The sequence below is a fragment of the Pristiophorus japonicus genome, chromosome 4 (genome assembly GCF_044704955.1).
Source record: "Pristiophorus japonicus isolate sPriJap1 chromosome 4, sPriJap1.hap1, whole genome shotgun sequence".
Classification (NCBI taxonomy): domain Eukaryota; kingdom Metazoa; phylum Chordata; class Chondrichthyes; family Pristiophoridae; genus Pristiophorus; species Pristiophorus japonicus.
In genome coordinates this window covers 26,721,217-26,739,207 of record NC_091980.1, presented here as the reverse complement: position 1 = coordinate 26,739,207, position 17,991 = coordinate 26,721,217, and the positions used below count along the sequence as shown (strand labels likewise).

At 44.5% G+C, this 17,991-nt stretch overlaps 1 protein-coding gene across 1 annotated transcript in view; it reads right to left on the bottom strand.

Annotated features, from left to right (window-relative positions):
* Positions 1-3,905: 3,905 nt before the first annotated feature.
* Positions 3,906-17,991, bottom strand: part of LOC139262434 (obscurin-like) — a 145,838-nt gene continuing 131,752 nt past the window's right edge. The window contains exons 12-15 of the mRNA XM_070877624.1: positions 17,117-17,194; positions 14,694-14,750; positions 5,059-5,102; positions 3,906-4,918 (exon numbers count right to left, since the gene is read on the bottom strand). Coding sequence (XP_070733725.1) covers positions 4,853-4,918; positions 5,059-5,102; positions 14,694-14,750; positions 17,117-17,194 — 245 coding nt within the window. The 3' untranslated portion in view covers positions 3,906-4,852. The remainder of the gene's footprint in view (positions 4,919-5,058; positions 5,103-14,693; positions 14,751-17,116; positions 17,195-17,991) is intronic.

The window sequence follows — 17,991 nt, the reverse complement described above, 5'->3', positions numbered from 1 at the left end:
TTTTGTGCTCAAGTCTTGAGAATGGGACTTGAATACACAATTTTCTGACTCAGAGCTGATAATGCTCCCAACTGAGCCATGGCTGACACAAGGATAACCAGAGCAAGCAGTAGGTGCATCACAGAGTGAATTAATTAAATGCTGGTGGCTATTAAGGGATGAGTTTACCCATATTGACCCAATCAGAAACAGAAAAACTGGAGCTTAAGCGACACATTGCATATTTGAATCATTATTGTTGGTTATTACACTTCAGAGATATTAATTAAGTGGGCAACAAAATTATTTGTAAAATTACATTTATTTTTCATAATGTAGCTGCTTTTTTTACATAGCTTCTGTGGAAACTGTGAAAGAATTATTGAAACTATATTAATAAACCATTTCTAATGAAAGTTATCATTCAAAAGTTAAGTTCATGTTTGAAAAGCGTGATGCAATGCTTGTGTAAAATCAGAGCAGATACATAGGAAGAAAGCTACATATCTGTTCTCAGGTAATAATATCAATTCCCAAACATGTTATATTCCACATGAGAATTCCACGGAGTGCAGCAGGAGCTCAGAGTGCAAAGGTAAGAGTTTGGTAAGTGGGAGAGTTTGGGCAAGTGGGAGCGGGAGGTGTGGCTTTGTCTTGCTTTCCCCACCAGTGCTGACTCCCCGACCTCAGAGGAAAAGAAAATGAAGTGTGACGTCACAACCAAGAGGATAAGTGAGTGGCTGGTTGATTGGTGAGTAGTTTTTCTTTTTTCCTTATCTTGTCAGTAAGAACCCTTTGGTGTTGTTGCCAAATTAGATTATTTTAAGGGTTAAGTCATGGCAGGAAAGCCCAGACCCATGTCATGCTCCTCCTATGCCATGTGGGAAATCAGAGACGCTTCCAGTGTCCCTGACGACAATGTGTGCAGGAAGTGTATCCAGCTGCAGCTCCTGTTAGACCGCATGATGGATTCACTCTGGAGCATGCGTGATGCTGAGGATGTCATGGATAGCATGTTCAGTGAGTTGGTCACACCGCAGGTAAAGGTTAAAAAGGTAGATATGGAAAGGGTGACCATCAGGCAGAGCAGGATTGGGAGGCAGTGCAGGACTCCCCTGTGGTAATCACCCTCCAAAACCGATATACCACTTTGGATATTGTTGAGGGAGATGGCTCACGAGGGGAAGGCAGCAGCAGCCAAGTTCATGGCACCGTGGGTGGGTCTGCTGCACAGGAGGGCAGGAAAAAGAGCTATAGTGGTAGGAGATTCTATTGTAAGGGGGATAGATAGGCGTTTCTGTGGTTGCAACAGAGACTCCAGGATGCTATGTTACCTCCCTGGTGCAAGGGTCAAGGATGTCTCAGAGCAGCTGCAGGGCATTCTGGAGGGGGAGGGTGAACAGCCAGTTGTCGTGGTGCATATAGGTACCAACGATATAGGTAAAAAGCGGCATGAGGTTCTCCAGGCTGAATTTAGGGAGCTGGGAGTTAAATTAAAAAGTAGGACCTCAAAGGTAGTAATCTCAGGATTTCTACCAGTGCCATGTGCTAGTCAGAGTAGAAATAGCAGGATAGCTAAGATGAATAAGTGGCTTGAGGAGCGGTGCAAGAGGGAGGGATTCAAATTCCTGGGACATTGGAACCGGTTCTGGGAGAGGTGGGACCAGTACAAACCGGACAGTCTGCACCTGGGCAGGTCTGGAACCAATGTCCTTGGGGGAGTGTTTGTTAGTGCTGTTGGGGAGGGGTTGAACTAATATGGCAGGGGGATGGGAACCTATGCAGGGAGACAGAGGGAAATAAAATGGGGGCAGAAGCAAAAGATAGAAAGGAGAATAGTAAAAGTGGAGGGCAGAGAAACCCAAGGCAAAAATCAAAAAGGGCCACATTACAGCAAAATTCTAAAGGGGCCAAAAGTGTTAAAAAGACAAGCCTGAAGGCTCTGTGCCTCACTGAGAGGTGTAGTCATAATAAGGTGGATGAATTAACTATACAGGAAGCTATTAATTATTTTGATATAATTGGGATTACAGAGACATGGCTCCAGGGTGACCAAGGCTGGGAATGCAACATCCAGCGTTATTCAACATTCAGGAAGGATAGACAGAAAGGAAAAGAAGGTGGGGTAGCATTGCTGGTTAAAGAGGAAATTAAAGCAATAGTAACAAAGGACATCAGCTTGGATGATGTGGAATCTGTATGGGTCGAGGTGCGGAATACCAAAGGGCAGAAAACGCTAGTGGGAGTTGTGTACAGAGCACCAAACAGTAGTAGTGAGGTTGGGGATGGCATCAAACAAGAAATAAGGGATGTGTGCAATAAAGGTACAGCAGTTATTATGGGCGACTTTAATCTACGTATAGATTGGGCTAACCAAGCTGGTAGCAATGCGGTGGAGGAGGATTTCCTGGGCTGTATTAGGGATGGCTTTATAGACCAATATGTCGAGGAAACAACGAGAGAGCTGGTCATCCGAGACTGGATGTTGTGTAATGAGAGTGGACTAATTAGCATTCTTGTTGTGCGAGGCCTCCTGGGGAAGAGTGACCATAATATGGTAGAATTCTTTATTAAGATGGTGTTAATTCAGAGACTCGGGTCCTGAACTTAAGGAAAGGTAACTTTGATGGTATAAGACGTGAATTGGCTAGGATAGACTGGCAAATGATACTTAAAGGGTTGACAGTGGATAGGCAATGGCAGACATTTATAGATCACATGGATGAATTTCAACAATTGTACATCCCTGTCTGGAGTAAATATAAAATGGGGAAGGTAGCTCAACCGTGGCAAACAAGAGAAATTAGGGATAGTGTTAAATCCAAGGAGGAGGCATATAAATTGACCAGAAAAAGCAGCAAACCTGAGGACTGGGAGAAATTTAGAATTCAGCAGAGGAGGACAAAGCGTCTAATTAGGAGGGAGAAAATAAAGTATGGAAGGAAGCTTGCAGGGAATATAAAAACTGACTGCAAAAGCTTCTATAGATATGTGAAGAGAAAAAGATTAGTGAAGACCAATGTACATCCTTTGCAGTCAGAATCAGGTGAATTTATAATGGGGAACAAAGAAATGGCAGACCAATTGAACAAATTTTTTGGATCTGTCTTCACTAAGGAGGAAGCAAATAACCTTCCGGAAATACTAGGGGTTCGAGGGTCTAGCGAAAAGGAGGAGCTGAAGGAAATCCTTATTAGTCAAGAAATTGTGTTAGGGAAATTGATGGGATTGAAGGCCGATAAATTCCCAGGGCCTGATGGGCTGCATTGCAGAGTACTTAAGGAAGTGGCCCTAGAAATAGTGGATGTATTGGTCATCATTTTCCAACATTTTATTGACTCTGGACCAGTTCCTATGGACTGGAGGGTAGCAAATGTAACACCACTTTTTATAAAAGGAGGGGGAGAAAAAATAAGGAATTATAGACCGGATAGCTTGACATTGGTGGTGGGGAAATGTTGGAATCAATTATTAAAGATCAAATAACAGCGCATTTGGAAAGCAATGACAGGATTGGACCAAGTCAGAATGGATTTATGAAAGGAAAATCATGCTTGACAAGTCTTCTAGAATTTTTTGAGGATGTAACTACTAGAGTGGACAAGGGAGAACCAGTGGATATGGTGTATTAGGACTTTCAAATGGCTTTTGACAAGGTCCCACACAAGAGATTAGTGTGCAAAGTTAAAGCACATGGTATTGGGGGGTAATGTATTGACATGGATAGAAAACTGATTGGCAGACAGGAAGCAGAGAGTCGGAATAAACGGGTCCTTTTCAGAATGGCAGACGGTGACCAGTGGGGTGCCGCAGGGTTCAGTGCTGGGACCTCAGCTATATACAATATACATCAATGATTTAGATGAAGGAATTGAGTATAATATCTCCAAGTTCACAGATGACACTAAGCTGGGTGGTGGTGTGAGCTGTGAGGAGGATGCTAAGAGGCTGCAGGATGACTTGGACAGCTTAGGTGAGTGGGCAAATGCATGGCAGATGCAGTATAATGTGGATAAATGTGAGGTTATCCACTTTGGTGGTTAAAACAGGAAGACAGAATATTATCTGAATGATGACAGATTCAGAAAAGGGGAGGTGCAACGAGACCTGGGTGTCATGGTACATCAATCATTGAAAGTTGGCCTGCAGGTTCAGCAGGCGGTGAAGAAGGCAAATGGCATGTTGGCCTTCATAGCTAGAGGATTTGAGTATAGGAGCAGGGAGGTCTTACTGCAGTTGTACAGGGCCTTGGTGAGGCCACACCTAGAATATTGTGTTCAGTTTTGGTCTCCTAATCTGAGGAAGGATGTTCTTGCTATTGAGGGAGTACAGCGAAGGTTCACCAGACTGATTCCAGCGATGGCAGGATTGACATATGAGGAGAGACTGGGTCAACTGAGCTTGTATCCACTGGAGCTTAGAAGAATGAGAGGGGATCTCATGGAAACATATAAAATTCTGACGGGATTGGACAGGTTAGAGGTAGGAAGAATGTTCCCGTTGCTGGGGAGTTCCAGAACCAGAGGTCACAGTCTAAGAATAAGGGGTAAGCCATTTAGGACAAAGATGAGGAGAAACTTCTTCACTCAGAGAGTGGTTAACATGTGGAATTCTCTACCACAGAAAGTTGTTGAGGCCAGTTCGTTAGATATATTCAAAAGGGAGTTAGATGTGGCCCTTACTACCAAAGGGATCAAGGGGTATGGAAAGAAAGCAGGAAAGGGATACTGAGATTGAATGATCAGCCATGGTCTCATTGAATGGCGGTGCAGGCTCGAAGGGCCGAATGGCCTGCTCCTGCATCTAATTTCTATGTTTCTTTGTTTCGACATATTGAACTCTAAGCTCTTCCTCTGTCCTGTGCAGATCATTTCTACTTTGCTTGTGCTATTTTTGCATAGATGACAGAAGAATCATCTTCCTTTGAAGGAGCCAGGTTCTGCAAGAGAGATATTAACCATTTAAAATAATGTGATCCATTATTGCATCTTTTGACATTAGAAAATAACTTTACAAATTTGTTGCAGACATTAATATAATAGGTTGTGTTAATTCACCTATAGGAATCAATATACTTACCGTATCTGAAGATTGCTTATTGCACTGCGTACCATGTCTGGACCCTGTGACAATTGCAAACATCACAATTAAAGGATAACATTGATGGATTGGACTGACAAAAAAAACTGACAATTGGCTTACAAATGTCCTTAACTTACTGCATTTCACTGGTACAGCCAATGATCAGCAAGACATTGATTGACAGTGAACCCAGTTGTCTTCTGTATCCACACTGAGCCCTGCATTTACAAAGTGAGCCACAGGGATGACCATTAATGAACAAAGCTCCTTCTGTGATGGTTGGGAGATTACATGACCCACTGCTAGCTCGTTCAGGTGCTGTTGGAAGTGGGTGCTCTTCATATAAAACCACAGAGAGTGAGGCTGGAGGAAGAAGGAACTGCTTCTCCAGTTTTATCTCCATTGAAGCATAAAAGGGATGGAGGTCCCATGTCATAAATCATCTCCCTTCATTAAGTCACAAGGAATAAGGGGCTGAAATTGCCCTTTTTGTACCACCATTAATGCCTCCAGTGGGCGTTAATGGGTGCAATGGATTTATCGCCCAGGCAAGGGGAGTGAAAGCGCCTCCTGGGAAATTGCCCCGGAGGGTTCAGTTGCGCTGTCCCGGTATCGCCACGCCCCACGATTGGCGCCCCTGGCTGGCGCATGCGCAGCAATGATGTCATTGTTGTGTGCGCTGATACCTTTGTGCCCCGCGGGGGAAATTGCCCTGCAGGTCGTGAGGCTGGTATGGGCGGATGTCAATGCAAGCTTCGCGGGTCGTGAAGCTGGTGGACATCCGCCACCGGGTCATCCCTTAAAGCCATCATGCAGGCCAGTGTTGTGTATGGAGAAAGAGTCAGACTGAATACTGTGAGTTCAAAGTAAAGTGTGACCTTAGTCTTTTATTGCAGGTCTCCAGAGTGCCTCTCCAACCTGTGAAGCGTCCTTAAATACCTGTGCTCCCAAGGGATTATACGATCCGTTGGGACTCCAGGGGATGAGCCCTCTGGTGGCTGTACAGAGTAAATACAAGTCCACATAAATAAAAACACTGCCCCCCTTCCCAAAGTCAATAGTATAACTATTTACAATGTGAGTCGATCTGGGGCCCTTCTTGCCCTGATTGATCGTCTCGGTGTGAAAGCTGGTGTTGTTGAATCATTTATTGGGCCCTCGCTGGGCTGCTGTGCAGCTGGCCTTGCTGGGCTGCCTGGTGTATTGGGCCCTGCAGGGCTGCTGTGGATGATGGGTTCTGCTTCGTGGTCAACCGTGGTGCCGGTCGCCACTGGAGTATATGTTGGGGAATCAAAAAAGATAGGGTCCAAGATGGGTTTTGCAGGATAGTCCGTGAATCTGAGTTTGATTTGGTCCAAGTGTTTCCGGTAAATGAGTCCATTTGACAGTTTGACCTGAAACACCCTGCTCCCCTCTTTGGCCACGACAGTGCCGGGAAGCCACTTGGGACTTTGTCCATAATTTAATACAAATATAGGATCATTGATTTCAATCTCGCGTGACACATTTGCGCTATCATGGTATGCACTTTGTTGAAGCCGCCTGCTCGCGACCTGTTCATGTAGATCAGGGTGAACTAATGAGAGCTTTGTCTTAAGTGCTCTTTTCATGAGCAGTTCAGCAGGTGGGATTCCAGTGAGTGTGGTCTCATGCGGTAGCTAAGCAGGACTTGGGCAGTGAGCCTTCAGTTACCTTCTTCAAGCCTTGCTTGATGGTTTGCACTGTTCTCTCTGCCTGACCATTGGATGCTGGTTTAAATGGGGCAGATGTGACATGTTTGATACCGTTTTAGGTCATGAATTCTTTGAACTCAGCACTGGTAAAACATGGCCCGTTGTCACTCACCAGGACATCGGGTAAGCTGTGAGTGGCAAACATGGCTCGCAGGCTTTCAATAGTGGCAGCGGACGTGTTAGCCGACATTATCTCACATTCAATCTGCTTGGAGTACGCGTCTACAACCACAAGGAACGCTTTACCTAAGAACGGGCCTGCATAATCGACGTGTACCCTAGACCACGGTTTGGAGGGCCAAGACCACAAACTGAGTGGCGTCTCCCTGGGTACATTGCTTAACTGCGAGCATGTATTACATCTGCTAAAAGCAGGACTCTAAGTCCGCATCGATACCGGGCCACCACACGTGGGATCTGGCTATTGCTTTCATCATTATGATGCCTGGGTGGGTACTGTGGAGGTCATTGATGAAAGTGTCTCTGCCCTTCTTGGGGACCACTACTTGATTGCCCCACAGAAGGCAGTCTGCCTATATAGACATTTCATCTTTGCGCTGCTGGAACAGCTTTATCACTTCCTGCATTTCCACTGGGACACTGGACCAGCTCCCATGAAGTACACAGCTTTTGACTAGAGATAATAAGGGGTCCTGGGTTGTCCAGGGTTTGATCTGCCGGGCAGTGACGGGTGATTGCTCACTCTCAAATGCTTCCACAACCATGGCTAGATTTGCGGGCTGTGCCATTTCCACACCTGTGGTGGGCAATGGCAGCCTACTGAGAGCATCAGCGCAGTTTTCTGTGCCTGGCCTGTGACGGATGGCCTAGTTGTATGCGGACAACGTGAGCGCCCATCTCTGGATGCGGGCCGATGTGTTGGTATTTATCCCTTTACTCTCGGAAAACAGGGATATAAGTGGCTTATGGCCAGTTTCCAATTCGAATTTTAGCCCAAACAGGTATTGATGCATTTTCTTTACCCCGTAGACACACGCTAACACTTCTTTTTCAATCATCCTGTAGGCTCACTCAGCCTTAGACAGACCCCTGGATGCATAAGCAACCGGTTGCAGTTTCCTGAAATCATTAGCTTGTTGCAATACACACCCAACGCCATATGACGACGCAGCACATGCTAGTACCAAACGCTTACATGGATCATACAACACAAGCAATTTGTTTAACAATTTTCTCGATTTTACAAAGGCATTTTCTTGGCTTTTGCCCCAAACCCATTCACCCCCTTTTCGTAGTAAGACATGTAGAGGTTCTAGCAGCATGCTGAGACCTGATAAGAAGTTACCAAAGTAGTTCAAGAGTTCCAGAAACGACCGCAGCTCCGTCACGTTCTGTGGCCTCGGTGCGTTCTCAATTGCCTCCGTCTTCGCGTTGGTGGGCCTGATGCCTTCCGCCGAAATCCTCCTTCCCAAGAACTCCACTTCAGGTTCCAGGAAAATGCACTTCGAGCATTTTAACTTGAGCCCCACATGGTTGAGTTGACTAAGAATCTCCTCCAGGTTCTGCAGGTGCTCGACTGTGTTCCGACCTGTGACCAAGATGTCATCCTGGAAGACCACGGTGTGCAGGACCGACTTCAGTAAACTTTCCATGTTGCTCTGGAATATCGCCGCTGCTGATCGGATTCCAAATGGGCATCTGTTATAAACAAAAAGACCTTTGTGTGTGTTGATGCAGGTGAGGACCTTCGTTGATTCCTCCAGTTTCTGCGTCATGTAGGCTGAAGTCAGATCCAGCTTCATGAACGTCTTTCCTCCCGCCAGCATTGCAAAGAGGTCATCGGCCTTTGGTAGTGGGTATTGGTCCTGCAGGGAGAAACGATTGATAGTTACTCTGTAATCATTAAAGATTCTGATGCTTGAGGTCTGGGACAATAGGACTTGCCCACTCATTGAACTCGATCGGTGAAATGATACCCTCTCTTTGCAGCCAGTCTAGCTCGATCTCTACCCTTTCTCTCATCATGTATGGTACTGCTCTCATCTTGTGATGGCTGGGTTGCGCCCCCGGAATTAGGTGGATATGCACTTTTGCTCCTTGGAATTTTCCGATGCCTGGTTCGAACAACGAAGGAAATTTGTTTAGACCTGGGCACACGAAGTTTCGTCAGCGGGCGATAACGCTCGGACATTGTACCAGTTACAGCGTATCTTTCCCAGCCAGCTCCTGCCGAGCAGCGTGGGACCATCGCCCAGTACCACCCAGGGTGGTAGCTTGTGCACCGCTCCATCGTAGGAGACCTTTACGGTAGCGCTGCCGATGACAGGAATCAGTTCTTTCGTGTAAGTTCTTAGTTTCGTGCGAACTGGAGTTAAGACGGGCTTTGAGGCCTTGTTGCACCACAACCTTTCGAAAGTCTTTTTGCCCATGATGGACTGGCTCACGCCCTTGTCCAGCTCCATTGACACCGGGAGTCCATTTAGTTCAACATTCAGCATTATCGGGGGACAATTCGTTGTGAATGTGTGCACCCCATGTACCTCTGCCTCCTCTCTGTGAGGCTCTGGTTCGTCGAGATCCTCCGTGGATCTGTCCTCCTCTGCAACATGGTGGTTTGCAGGTCTAACAGGCTTTGCAACTTGCCTGCACACTCGTTGGAGGTGTCCCATTGTTCCACAGCCCTTGCAAATGTACTCTTTGAATCGGCATGAATGGAAACGATGATCACCCCCGCAGCGCCAACAAGGTGTTAATGGCCTTGCATTCATCACCCTTGATGGTGGACTCTGAGACATCTGTGGACGTGTAGCTGCAGGTATGTGTGACCTGCCCTGTATGTTACGATTTGAAAACAACATCACTTTGTTCACAGTACTTGTAGCAGCACTTGTGTGCTGAGAGATTTGCTTCGTATTGTCACTGGTGACAATGAACACCTGGGCTATTGCTATGGTCTTACTCAAGGTTGGGGTCTCTACAGTCAAAAGTTTGCGAAGTATTGTTTCGTGGCCAATGCCAAATATGAAAAAGTCTCCAAATGTCCTTCAAATTCGCAATGTCCTGCAAGGCGTCTTAGCTCGTCGACATAACTCTCCACTTCCTGGCCTTCAGGTGTAGGTGTAGAACCGATACCTCGCCATTAGAACACTTTTCTTTGGGTTCAAATGCTCTCGGACCAGTGTGCACAAATCGTCGTATGATTTCTCCGTGAGTTTCGCTGGAGTGAGCAGACTCTTCATGAGGCTATACATTGGTGCCCCACAGATGCGAGGAGGATCGCCCTTCATTTGGCAGCGCTCTCTTCCCCATCTAGCTCATTGGCCACGAAGTATTGGTCGAGTTTCTCCACAAAAGTTTACCAAACATCTCCCTCCGAAAATTTCTCCAGGATGCCCACTGTTCTCTGCATCTTTGGGTTCACTATCTGTACCTCGTCACCAGTTGTTTTGTATGGAGAAAGAATCAGACTTAACACTGTGAGCTCAAAGTAAAGTGTGACCTTAGTCTTTTATTGCAGGTCTCCAGAGTGCCTCTCCAACCTGTGAAGCCTCCTTAAATACCTGTGCCCCCAAGGGATTATGCTATCCCTTGGGACTCCAGGGGATGAGCCCTCTTTTGGCTGTGCAGAGTAAATACAAGTCCACATATATAACAGCCAGCATGCTGTTTTGGGTCCAGTGGTTGGCCACTAAAGGGCCTGCAGAGCACGCAGCGGCCCTCCCCTTTAAATGAAGGAGAGGGGCATTGTAGCAAGTTAGCGTTCCGCTGGGCTCCTGAGCGTAGCACTGGACTCAGCTCCCACACTGGGAGCGCCCCTCCAAGGAAGCGAAGCATCGGAGATGATGTTCCACTTCCTTTAAGGGGCGCACCTTCCCAATTCCAAGGACTTCTGGGCCGGGCCGATAACAGACCCGGTCCCAGAAGATTACTGCTCCCAATTGGGCCAAAGGGCAATTTCGCCCCCTCAGTGTTTTCTAGCCATTTATCGGAAAATCAGTTTTACTTATATCAACTTGGGAAGAATTTTCACAGTGCCTTTCACATCTTCAGGACATGTGAAATAAAAATAAACACTTTTATAATTTAGTTACTGTTCTCGGCAACACGCCTCCAACACTACAACACTCCCTGACTCTAGATTGCAGCAAGGCTGAAACCCAAAACCTTCTTTCTCAGAACAAATGGTATGTTAGCTTTTGTTACAACGGGATTAGAGTATATGAGTAAAGAAGTCTTAGTACAAATATACAGGGCATTTGTGAGGCCACACCTGAAGAACTGTGTACAGTTCTGGTCTCCTTACCTAAGGAAAAACATCTTAGAGAGCATGCAACAAAGGTTCACTAGACTGGTTCCTGAGATGAGGGAATTGACCTATGAGAAGAGATTAAGTAGACTAGGCCTATATTCCCGAGAGTTTATAGAAGAATGAGAGGTGATCTCATTGAAACATATAACATTCTTAAGGGGGGTTTGACAGGGTTAATGCTGAGAAAATGTTCCCCCTCGATGGGGAATCTAGAACACGGGGGCACAGACTCAGAAAAAATGGTCGGCCATTTATGATTGAGATGAGGAGAAATTTATTCACTCAAAGGGTGGTGAATCTTTGGAATTCTCTACCCCCAGAGAGCTGTGGATGTTCAATCGTTGAGTATATTCAAGACAGAGGTCAATAAATTTTGGGGAACTCAGGGAATTAAGGGCTATGGAGATAGTGCGGGAAGGTGGAGTTGAAGTTAAATGAAATCTCAGTTTAAGAGGAGAAGTGTGAAATATTAGATGAGATAAACATATTGAGAGAGGAAATATTAAGGGGTTGAGCATCTTCGAAACTAGGCCCGGATGAAATGTATCCCTGGCTGTTAAAAGAAGCATATGAGGAAATAGCGGAGGATCTGAACATCATTCTCAAATCCTCTCTGGCTAAAGGTGTGGTGTGAGAGGACTGGAAGACTACTAATGTTGTACTATTGTTTAAAAAGGGAGAAACGGATAGACTGAGTAATTACAGGCCAATCAGCCTAACCTAGTGGTGGGAAAATTATTGGAAACATTTCTGAGGGACAGTATTAATCATCATTAGAAAGACACCGATTAATCAAGGACAGTCAGCATGGATTTGTTATGTGAAGGTTGTGCCTCACTAACAATTGAAATTTTTGAGGAGGTAAGAAGCAGTGTCGTAAGGGTAGTGCATTTGATGTAGTCTACATGGATTTTAGTAAGGCTTTTGATACGGTCCCACATGACAGACTGGTCAGAAAAGTAAAAGCCCATGGGATCCAAGGGAAAGTAGCAAGCTGGGCCCAACATTAGCTCAGTGGCAAGAAGCAAAGTGTAATGCTTGATAGGTGTTTTTGTGACTGGGATAGCTGTTTCCAGTTGGGTAGATGAACATTTTTGGCCAAGTAAAAGCAGGCTGGGAAAATGTGTGGGCGGATACAGACATTGTGGAGTCTGGCTCACAAGCGAGACAGAGGCACTGGCCAATGGAGGGTCTGGCATTCTGGCAGGCCAATCAGGGGTCGAGTCGGGCCTGAAGTGGGGAAATCCTCAACCAATAAGGACTCCCCGGCCCAGTTTGAAAATGACTTCCCCCCCAAATCAAACTATGAATGTGGGCCATTATCTACCTAATTAATATGGACAGTAGCTCTGAATCAAAACTATGAATCACTGCAGGAATGGCTTACTGACTCCCAGGACTATAACAAAGGACCCACAGACTTTCAGGCACCTATGTACCCCGTATCTATATCCTGGTCCTCACACCTGCGTGTACCTGTGACATCTTCTGATTAAATATTCAAAGCTATCTCCCCGCCCAAACTTACACAATGGACCACCCACTGGGCTTGAGCGCGTAAAGACCAGAATTGAATACAAATATAGGACACAGAACCACCAAAAAAAAGGATTGTGGACCAAAAACAAGTTGTGGACCAAGAAGAGTTGTGGGCAGAGTTCACAGGGGAGGAAAGGTGTGGAGAGGAAAAGACTTGCAGGAGTTGTGGAGAAAAACAGTTTGGGGTCAGTTCTTGAAAGGGCTGCTGGCTGCTGGGGGGAGGAGCTGAGAGAGTTTTGCAAACTTTGATTTTGGTTGAGACTAAAACCCCACGATCTAACCTCCTGGTTAGTAAGTGGCAGCAGGTGCTGCTGTTAGCCCTGAACACACTGGACAGGGTGAGAATAGCCGAAGCATCAGGCTGGGGCATGCAGAGCTGTGCAGACCTGGACACCTGGTTCAATAACCTGGATTCACAGCTGTAGTCTGACGATAACCGAGAGGCAGATAGAAGAAACCGACACAACATCGAAGAGGAAAACCGAACAACAACAGAAAACCCACCACAGAGGGACCCTGAGCAGAAATACGTGGTACAGAACCCCGGAGTTGATAGGATTGTGAATATAGCCCAAAGCCCCTCACAGACTCAATTTAGGATAGGAATTAGTAGGAAGGGTGGGAGGTGTGGTTGTGTGTGAGTAGAATGTTTTAATCTCTTGTTTTCCCCTTCCCTGTTGCGAGATTTTTTGGGTTGTTGAATGAGATTTTGCCATTACTGCTATTTTATGACCTCTTCCTATGCCCTCTATCTTTGTGTTTGCTATTCTAAATAAACAACATCAGCCATTTTGTACTCTTACCCACTGTGTCTGGTGCCTCATTACTCACCCACCCTCATAAATCGCATGTGCAGAACCCAAGGGGAGTGTGGATTCGAACCCACACCCCAAGCTCCCCTTACAGTTACACAGGGTTCAGTGTAAGTTCCATTGCTTTTTGTGGTATACTTCAATGATTTAGACTTCACTGTAGGAGTCATGATTAAGAAGTTTGCAGATGATAAAAAATTGGCCGTGTGGTTGATAGTGAGGTAAACTGTCGGATGATAGCAATGGACTGGTCAGGTGGGCAGAAACGTGGAATCCAATCTGGAAAAGTGTGAGGTCATCTATTTGGGGAGGGCTAACAAGGCAAGGGAATACACAATAAATAATAAGATAATGAGAAGAAGTGTAGAGGAATAGAAGGACCTTAGAGTGTAAGTCCACAGATCACAGAAGGTAGCAGAACAGGTAGATAAGGTGGTTAAGAAGGCATACGGGGTACTATCCTTTATTAACCAAGGCATAGAATATAAGAACAGGGAGGTTAGGCTTGAACTGCATAAAACATTAGTTAGTCCACAGCTAGAATATTGCGTACAGTTCTGGTCACCACATTACAGGAAATAAGTTATTGCACTAAAGAGGATACAGAGGAGATTTACGAAGGTGTTGATTGGTCTGGAGAATTTTAGCGATGAGTAAAGATCGAATAGGCTGGTTTATTTTCCTAGAACAGAGGAGGCTGAAGGGAGACATCACTGAAGTATATAAAATAATTAGGGGCCTCGATAGAGTGAATAGGAAGGGCCCATTTCCCTTAACAGAGGTGTCAATAACCAGGGGGCATAGATTTAAAGTAATTGTTAGCAAGTTACAGGGAGTTGAGGAGAATATTTTCACCCAGAGGGTGGTAGGGGTCTGGAACTCACTGCCTGAAAGGGGGATAAAGACAGAAACCCTTTTTGCATTTAGAAAGTACTTGGATATACAATTGAAGTGCCATATCCAGCAAGGCTATGGACCAAGAACTAGAAAATGGGATTAGGCTGGATAGCATTTTATCTGCCGGCACAGACACGATGGGCCGAATGGCCTCCTTCTGTGCCGTAAGATTGTATGATTCTATGATTCTGCAGTCTCAATGTAGTTCCTACAAGGAATGGACCTACAGCACAATACTTTCTCTACTTAAACATTATTGACAATTTCTCTCAGAGAGCACAAGCTGTATGTTTATGGCAAATGCAAAAATGGTAGAGTTGTGCCATTGAAGGATTGAAAAATGAAAATAAAGATAAACATTGCAATATTAGGTTTCATTACCTGGGTTTTTTTTCTGGAAAGAGATGGATCCGTAATGAATATCTTCTCTTTCTGTGTCTGCAGAGAATAAGATGGAAATAATGATTTATATATATATCTATATCTAGATCTAAATCTATAAATCTCTACCTCTAAATCTCTAAATCTATATCTATATCTATATATATCTATATCTCTATATATATCTCTATATATCTCTATATATCTCTCTCTCTATATATCCCTCTATATATATCTATATATATATAAAATCTCTCGCTCTCTCTATATATTTATAAAGTTTCTGAACATATTCCAAAGTAAGTATAAGTATTGTTGTTAAGATCCGAAATGCAGATAATGAGATAACGACCAGTTAATCCCTTGTGTTCATTTTGGTTGAGCAAAGAATGTTATCAGTACAACTTCCTGCTCTCCTTCAAATGATACAATGATATCTTTAACATGCACCTAAACAGGCCTCAAGTGAAAGAAGCACTTTTAAAAATGCAGAACTCCCCCTGTGTGTCAGTCTAGAGTACACACCCAAGGTTTGAAGTTGGGCTTGAACCCAGAACGTTCTGTCTCCGAAGTAACAGAAATGTCAAGTTGACTCATAAATTGGAGAATCAGCAATGTACATCTGTTGCGGCAGATTTACTGAACAATGTGAATTACAAATATAGATCGCTCATTATATTATCTTTTCCAATTTTATTCTCTTTACCCTACCTCTCCTGACTCTCACTGGGTTCTGGTTCCACAAATACTGACAGTCCTCCAGTCTATAATATGCGGTGGCATGCCATTTCAGGGAGCAACTCGTGCTGCTGCAGGCGGGCGATGGCTGATTGCAATGCGGGCAGGTACAGCATGAGCGGCGAGGTCAGGGCGAAGGAGCGGCAAGTGTTTGTAGAGGGATGTGATCGGGGCCCAGGAGAAGCGAGAGTTCGGGGCCCAGAAGAGGCGAGGGCTCAGGGACAGAACGGACCAGCCCACACTGCAATATGTATGCGCACTAGGTCCGTGCAGCAGAGCTGGTCTCCAGTTGCCTTGGTAAATCCTCACCACTGGACCAAGACCTACCTCTGTCAAGCCCATGTGGTGACTGCAGTGCAATGGCCACCACACGTTAAAAAAATCCACGCACAGGCATCTTCCCCCCTTCAAAATGTAGTTCGGGATCCAGAATATTAGATACTTCATTGAAACACCTGTGAACTCATACCTTTTCGATGTGGAAGCAAATCATCCTCGTTTCGCGGGACTGCCTATGATGATGAACTCAAATGTTAATTCTTCATGTGTGAGACGGATATGAAGTGTTGGGAAGCTATAGGATCATGTGGCGTCTCAAAGTCAAGCGTGATCCTGACATCCGCACTTGCTTACTTTGTTTTAATGATTCGTTATAGCACGGAATTTGTGGTGGTAATGATGGTGAACTTGCAGCATTCACTGTTACTACCCCTTTGAAATTATTTGCAACTTCAGGATGTAGCACATGCGCATCTAAACGTGGAAATCCTGAGGTTGTGGCCAGTCATTCACTGCCCTGACACTGGCTGCGCTGTGTCCCACCATTCCCCTCCAGCCTATTGCCAGCAATCAGTGTAATCTGTGTAATCAGTGAAACTGACAAAATCTTGGACTTTTTCACGGTATTATCGCTGTTACATACCCCATTAAATGTTAAGCCTTGTTGGAATAGTTTTAACAGTGTATTAACTGCTATATATATATATATTCTCAAGTCTCAAATGTCTCCATTATGATAAAAATTACAATTTTTTAAAAACTTGAATTTTTGTTTAACTTTGTTGATATTTCAGCTTCTACCTTATCCCCTTGTGAATGTCCCAATTTTCATTTCGCTCTCTGTAACATTTTTTAATAGACCGGTTAAAAGCAACTTCTCATTACCTAGTGTGTTGTCGGTGAGAATTCTTCAATGTGATTGGCTGCTTAGACAGCTTGTTAATGTCACAGCAACTCTTCACTGGCAATTCCACTGACCGAGCTTTGCAATTAATTGATCATCAAAAAGTAAACTTCTCACCACTAGATCATGGGATCTCTGTGGCAGCTTTCTTCTGGGCCAACGCGAACACCTTTGCTTCATCGCTGACTGCAAATTACGGACCATTATTTCTAAACAGCCATTCCTATTGCAAATTTGTGATATAGTCAATGACTAAAATGACTGAATAAATAGACTGCTTTATTGTGCTTGAAGCCTTTTATATTGGACCAACATCACACAGATGTATTTTGCTAAAGACTGTTAAAATATCTCAGAATAAATCATTGTAAATCTAAAGAGATTCTGAGCAGTATTAAAATATAAACTATTTTAACAACATTTTAACTCAACAAATTCTGACAATTTCTATGTTAACAATTCCTACACAGAGAGAGCCACCTAATATGATTCATCTACTTACCATCTTCTTTTGCCTTTATATTGACATTTGCATATTCAGCAAAACTACTTGTCTCAGGCACCGTAGTGTCATTTTCTCCTGAAAATATATTTTTCTGATTAAGACATTAGCATGGTCTGATTTTGAAAAAGCTGTAACAGACATTTCTACAAAAACTGCTCCATTGCTCATGAGATATATTTGAATGATCGGGAATGTGGAATCAATCCTTCAGAGAAAACATTGGCCCAGATTTTGCATGGTAATGATGGTGAAACTGTCAGCATTCTCTAGCATTGCCCCTCTGAAACTGACAGAAGCTTCAGGATTCAGCAGAGGGGCAGATAAATGCGGGAATCCAGAAGTTCCGATCACTCATTCTGTGCTCCGCCCACGTTGCACTGTGGATCTCCACGGAGCCGATGCATATGTGGTCATCGGCCCCAGAAAATCTGCGGCAACATATTTTTTCGAAGTTTGTTTATGATATTGCAGTTTCTACATTAATCCTGTGTGTATACATTAATCCTTGCCAGCGACACCCACATTCCGGAACAAATAAAACATTTCCCAATCTTGATTTCGCAGGTTGTACAATTTATGAAAAGTAATTTAGAATTTGTGCATTTTACTTCCCGGTTTGCTGCCTATGAGAATTCTTCAATATGATTGGCTGTTCAGCCTGCATGATGTCACTGTTGCTCAACACTGTTGACTCATTTAATGTGGTGCCAGATTCAAACAAAGGTTGGGGGAGCTGAAATTCAGGCCACAGGAATTGCTCGATATCTGTGGACAGCTTTCTTCGAGGTCAATGGTGCGCACCATCGCTTTGCCACTGACTGCAAATTCTGTGCTAATATTGCTTAAAAAGACGTTCAAACCATACTGAATCT